Source organism: Stegastes partitus, unplaced genomic scaffold (genome assembly GCF_000690725.1).
Source record: "Stegastes partitus isolate 25-593 unplaced genomic scaffold, Stegastes_partitus-1.0.2 Scaffold58, whole genome shotgun sequence".
NCBI classification, from domain to species: Eukaryota; Metazoa; Chordata; class Actinopteri; family Pomacentridae; genus Stegastes; species Stegastes partitus.
The window spans coordinates 1,042,852-1,049,583 of record NW_007577789.1 but is presented as its reverse complement, the minus strand read 5'-3'; the positions used below and the strand labels follow the sequence as shown (position 1 = coordinate 1,049,583).

General features: G+C 40.4%; 1 protein-coding gene across 6 annotated transcripts in view; it reads right to left on the bottom strand.

Annotated features, from left to right (window-relative positions):
- Positions 1-1,074: 1,074 nt before the first annotated feature.
- The window catches only part of prdm16 (PR domain containing 16), a 177,443-nt gene continuing 171,785 nt past the window's right edge, over positions 1,075-6,732 (bottom strand). For 5 of the 6 annotated variants that reach the window (XM_008275765.1, XM_008275767.1, XM_008275766.1 and 2 more), the window contains 2 exons: positions 5,705-5,956; positions 4,477-4,550 (listed from right to left, as the gene is read on the bottom strand). In XM_008275765.1, coding sequence (XP_008273987.1) covers positions 4,538-4,550; positions 5,705-5,956 — 265 coding nt within the window. In that variant the 3' untranslated portion in view covers positions 4,477-4,537. Of the gene's footprint in view, positions 4,551-5,039; positions 5,221-5,704; positions 5,957-6,732 lie in introns of all 6 variants that reach the window. The other variant, XM_008275770.1, reaches the window with a different exon arrangement.

Here is a 6,732-nt window from a genome sequence, read left to right as displayed (position 1 = left end):
ACAAAAACGACATGCTATAGTATGACTTTTTTTTATTGAGGCCCAAATACATAATGTGCCTTTTTTTAAGGAAGTACCTTCCTAAGCTGTCTTTAAACACATTTAGGACACTTTTCCTATTATATACTACATCCTAATGCGTTTTCAGGACATTCTGAAACGTGTCCTTTTTTGACAAAAACGACATGCTATAGTATGACTTTTTAGGGTCCGAGCACTCCAGTGCAAGGACCCTATTTTAACCGTTGTGATTATTATTATTATTATTATTATTTATTTTTATTTATTGTTATCTTATCGACTTTTGAAACGCGTTTTTGAGGGCCTAAACTTGCTCGAAAACTCACCGCAATCGCCACGCACATCAGGAGTGGCGAAAAATTTGATATTTTAAGGGACTTGGACATGTCACTGCCAAAATGGCTCCACAGCGCCATCTTGAAAATTTCAAAGACGTCCTATCGGAAGCATGTTTGACCGACAGCGACGCAATTCGGAATGCATATAGAGCTGGTTGGCACAAATAAAAATATCTCTCCGCTCCAACCTCTAAAATGCAACACGGCTCAACTGCGCCCCCGTCGTGCGCGAAGACCGACAAGCGTAGGGTTAGGATCCGTCCATCGCCGCTTGCGGCTTTAATTTTAATAGATTTTCTCAAGATGAATATCAAAACTGTTGCACATTACACGGTGATGTTATTTATTTTCCTTTGGAATTAATATTTGAAGATGGAAAAGGAATGTCTGTTTGGTGCAGGGAGTATGTTTGCACTCGTTTTCATCTTCAAAAGTCAAGAAAAATGGTGCAAAAAAATATTTTATACCTCTGTGATATTGTTGGCAGATTTTGCCCATAAATTTCCCAGAGTGACTCTTCTTAAAGGAAGCAGTTAGTTTGGTTCAATGTAAAATTCAAAACCTGTATTTATCCAATTTCATAAGGTATAAGGTAAATGCTCACATTTATAAATCTAGAACAAACTATAACCTGAGAGGGAAAAGACTTGTTTAGTTCGTGTCCCGTGACCAGTTTCGTTCCCCCACAGCTCACAAACGCACATCGAACGTCTCATTTAAAAAGCACACAGGTTTTATTGCATATCAATTTCATGTATAAATTCTTCATAGCATTGGAAAGATTACATTTGGTATACATTGCTATTCTACAGAATTAACATCAGAGTCATATCTTTTCAATGAAATTTCTCTAAAGTACATCTGCAATAATCACAAGCATCAAAAGAACTGCAATTTCAGAATTGTTCAATATTATTCTACAATCCTTTATTGTTTTTCATTATGTCTTCTCCCAACAGTCTTTTCTATGTCTTTCAGAACCACCTGCCCGAACATCGTAAGGCAGTCAGAACTTGAAGTCAAACCTACTAACCTAGCCACATGTACAATAAGTGCATCTACGGATTTATTATTTTTTTTTTGTAACTTTTCTTTTTTTTTTTTTCCTCATTTTTTGATTTGATACACATTTCACAAATGGACATCATTATGACTGCTAAACACGTCATGCACAATAACTTTTTTTTTTTGTTTGTTTTCAATAAACATAACAGAGGCGATATACAACTCAGATTTAAACAAAACAAGCACCATCCATTTAAACCCATATTTTTCAATGATTTTTTTTTTCTTCAGACAAATGCACCATTGTTTTTCATTCTTTAAAATACTATACAGTTAAAAAGAAACAATGTATATTTTTTACTTTCTCCTGTAACAGTGGGGGCAAACAGCAACCATGTTCTATTATGCTGAAACATATTTCAGTGACCATCTGCCAGGCTGAAGTTGGCAAAATGGAAAAAAAAAAAAACTTCAATGCCTTCAATTCCTTTGCTTTACACAGCGCGTACTTATTACAGTAGTCCATGACATGAATTACTACATATAGTCAACCTAAAAACTTAGTGACCCAAGTCTTTACATTTTGTAACCACAAGTTGCAAAACAACGTGTTTACTGTGAATGGAATCTCATTCAGTAGAATTATAAAAAGACTTCTGTCTTTAGAAAAAAATGAGATGATGCAGCAGTCCGAGCATCACACTACCAACCTGCTGTCGTGAAGAAAAATTACAGTGCTTATGTTATTCCTATTTCTCCGTGTTGGGCCCAACTTGCCCATCTGTTGAAACCAGCCGGAAAATGTTTCTGTGTTCTAGAGACCTAAGCCTGATCAATTTATGGCTTGGACCCAATATGGTTTAAGTGCTAGTTTGAAAGTACAGCATCAGGCCTAGTTCTGAAAGTCCCAGTTTGCAGGGAAGGAGCAGTGATCAACAATGCTCGCCCTCCCCCCAGCCTCCCGCAGCTATCTACAGTAAAATACTCTCCATGGCACCGTGTAGACCACATGGAATGAGTCTTCAGTACGACCTCAGAGGAACAACAGGGAATTTTAAGTAATTATCAAGTGTTTCTGTTCTCCCTCGTCCAGAATCAACAAGACAGTTTTTTTTTTTTTTTAAACATGTGATAGACCGACCAGCAGAATTATGATGCCCATTTTAACACTATCTGTGGATTAGTTTACTCTCTTCTTTTGGTTTTGGTTTCAGTCCTTGCCTTTCTTCTTGCATAACCAGCGAGTCCGTCATGTTCATGCATGTGTGTTTTAGACTTTTGGACCATGTAATATTGGACAACTCGTTGCAGAAAAAGAGAATTTTCATTGGTTACACTACACATATCGAATGTTAAACAGAAGGAAAAAATGATGTCGTAGAAAGTAGTCAGATTCAATTGTGTGACAATGTAATGCCCTTTTTTCTGACATTCATAGTGAAAGGTGTCCAAGTCTGCCCCCTCCCCACCCCCCGCCCCCCAATAATACTTGAATCAATTGGAACAAGACACATTCAGCATACTGGGTAAAATGGTTCAACTGAAACAAGAAAAAAAAAAAAAAAAAAAAAGACTAAACACTGCAGGACGTTTCAATGCCAAATAAGTTCTAAAACTAACTACAGCTATCTTTCACTATAAATAAAGACAATTAATTTCATGGGTTCTTTCCATTTTGGCACACTAACCCATCAAAACCAAGAGATTCAGAATCTCCTTCATCTTCTGACAGGCGTTCATTCCTTCAGCAACGAGAAGAGAGGGATAAAATGACTTTTTCTTCATTTTCACTCCTCCAGTCATGACAAAACAACCAAAAATAAATACATACACACACTTCTGAAATCAAATATATAAGCGCGTAATAAGAAAAGAAAAGAAAAAAAACAAAAAAAAACTATGACAGCAAATGCAAGCCCCTTGGAAATGAAATGATTGTCAGAGAACAAAACATTTTCTATGGGTTATTTGGCACATACCACTCATGCTATGAACATCTAGGTTATTTTGTACATCATATGACAATATCATACAATTTTGGTCCTTCTCTAAAATAATTATATTAACAATTTAGCACTGTGGTGCCTACAAAGAAACAATACTGTGGTATCTAAGAGGAAAGAAAGTAAATAAAATTAACAAATGACGATGAAATAAGCAAGCAGAGAAAGACTTTCCTCATTTCTTTTTTTTTTTTTTTGAGTATGATTTCAATTCATTATCAACGTGATCAAATCGAGTAACCAAATTACAATGGCTAGTGGCCCAGATAGCTCATTAAAAGCACATTTGAACATCATTCTTGGAGTAATCATTCAAAAATCAACAGTCTACAGGATCTGTCAGTTCCATAAGTAACATGTGGTGCTATTGTTGATTCTGCTGCAATAACTGAAACAAGGTCAGCGAATGAGTCACCCATGTCTGCTAGGGAAACCTGGAGACGGTTGTGTGTGCACACAGCCACTGTGTTCCCGGTGAAACGGCGCCACCTTGTGGACATGCAGTGCCAATGCAGTGCTGAGGCTGCAACGTTTGTAGTAGGCGGTGTACACAGACTTTAGAGACATATCAGTCATTAAGTGTCTTCATGAGCGCCCCCTGCAGGGTCTCGGTGATGCTGCAGTGAGCCTTGTGCACTTGGGGAGGATCAGAGTAATGCAGAGTTTCAATGCTATTGAGAAGCATTCATCATGTCCTTCACATCAACAGGAGCTTAGCAGTGCTTTCTCTTTGACAGAGTCTTGCAAGACCTCTCACCAAGGGACAATCTTTCCCTCCGCTCTCTCTCTCATACACAAACACACACACTCACACACACACAAATAAACACACACGTATCCACACAAACTCACTCTTTCTATCTTGAATGTATGTGACAATGAATTCTTCTCTGGCCTCCACGTCCTTCCACTACTCATGTCCAGTCAGTTCTCTTGTTTCTATCCGTTTGCGAAACTAATGTTCCTCCTACTCTTCCTCCCACCTTTCTCTCTCTCTCTCTCTCTCTCTCTTTCTCTCTCTCTCTCTCGTTCTCTCTCTCTCTCTCGCCTAGATGTGGTTGAGTGGGTGAAAGCTGCTCGTCTCAGACGGTCCGCCTCCCATGCTCAGCCAAGCGTCCAGAGAGTTCTGGGAGGGCGCGTGCAAAGGGTTGTTCTCCGAGAGAGACAGCATCATTGCATAAGCCTGCACGAGAAGACAGGTGACTTTTATTAATGTGAGGAAACTTCACGGTTAAACACAGAAAACACTTGTTTAGTAGCATTTCTCTGCATCTAATTACCTGTCAAGAAAATATTTTAGATTTCAGATCTTAATCACACACATAAGTCTGTCTGATCGCTTGTGTTTTGTACTCAGTTGGACTGTTTTGTCTAAATGTACAGTTATTTATCCTCTAATTTCTTGACACTATAACTAGCAACGAAGACTGAATATGACATCAGCAGTTTACAGGTAATATGTTAGTAAGTTAAGTGAGAAGAAAAGAAGTGACACAGTCGGACAAAAGGTGCAGTTTAGCAACAGTTATGGCTCCTGAAAATATGAAAGCATCCATCTCTTCCCTCATCTCTATATCCACTGGATGTGTTTCATCATTGCTCCTGTCGTATTAGAACAACATTTATTTGTCCCTCCCTCTTTAATATTGACATCCAAAAGCCAGTCACATACCTGGGTTTTAGCCTGCCTGTACAAAGTCTCTTTCAATGCCTCAGACTCTAGTGAAGTGTTAAATATGTCTTTAACATCAAAGGGTTGCTCGTCACTGGCTGCTTTACGCAAACCATCCAGGCTCTTGGGAAAGCTGGGCAGACCCTCCAGGTCCAAGAGAGAGCCCTCCTCCTCTATACACCTGCACACCGAGGCATGGGTGGATGGCAGAGATAGATAGGGCAGGTATGGATGGAGGATGGATGAGTTAATGGATGGAAAGATAAGACGTAGGGATGTGATGGATGGACGGTTAATGTCATTTAAGGAGGGGGGGAAAGGAGTTAAAGGAGGATTTTTCAGAAGATGATCATGTGAAGTGAGGAGAAAAGGAGAGGTATGATTAATAAAAGGAATAGACAGGCAGAGAGAAGAAAATGGGTTGAAAAGTAGAAAAAGCTGACCCAACATACGCTAAAGTGTTTGTTTTTTCAGTTTGTGAGCATCTGAGAATGTTCAGCTGATGCTTTCTGTCTGACCTTCTCAGCACACAGTGTTGGTTAGTACTAGTACTAGTTAATGTAGGTATTAGGAGAAGCTTCTGTTAAACATTTCTGTTAATAGATAAAATATTTTCTGTGAATTCCCTGATATTTGAAGTTTTGCTTAGTCAGCGAAACAAGTACCTGCGTGTGTGTTCATAGCTCATTGCTAACGGAGCCGTCTCGTCCTCCTCCTCGTCCTCCTCATACACTCCCGTGGTGACCGGAGACGGGGACTCGGGCGCTTCATCGTGCGACTTCTCCGTCAGGCTGCCTTCCTCTTCCTCCTCGTCGTCGCCCTCCACTTCCTCCTCTTCCTCCTCCATCCCCTGGAGGCCGAGCTTGGAGTTGGACAGACTGTGGCTGGGCGGGCGCTCCTCCTCAGGCTGGTCCGACCTGCAGGGGGGAGGAAATGGAAGCAACAGTGAAGTTTCAGTTAAGAAAACGGGCATTTAGAGCACAGATGTTATGATATATGTCCAGTTTTTGGAACAACAGAAGTTTCTTTAACCGTCAGTGGCATCTGGAGTTGTCTCTTAGCTATTACAAGAAGTGGATATGAGTGCCCAGGAGGGGCCTAAAGGGAAAAGATGCTGTGGAAGTGAATCATGGGTAGAGTAGCAGCCAGAGTTCTAGAGAGAAGGATTTGTAGAGGAGCCAAATGGGAGCTTATATCTATCTAGTTTTTAATTTTATTCCATACAAACTGTCCATCATGAGCCCACAGGCCTCATTAGCTAATTTAAATCTTTTTATTGTTTACCAACAATGGTCAGTACGTGAGAGGTGGGTTTTTTTTCTTCATAGTTTCAGTGTTGTGTCCAGTCTGGAGCTGGGAGGCTTTCACCATTTCCTAACCATCTTAAAGCATGACTCATCACCAGCAGAGAGAGAAACATAAATAATCCGACGACAGCACACACAGTCCGACTCCAGTGTCCACACAAACAACATGGGTGCTGACAGTCTGCCTGGAGCACTTTTCAAACCGCCCACACATGATTAATTGGCTAAGCTCCTCACAAACAGAGCAGGAGATGGTCTGCTTCAGCCCGGCTCCTCTGCGCGCCGTAATGGTGGAACATAGTTTGAAGGAAGACGATGGCTCGGCTGCAAACAGGCTATCAGCACGCTACCATTACGACCTGCCATCTGTACATTTTCCAGCCAGC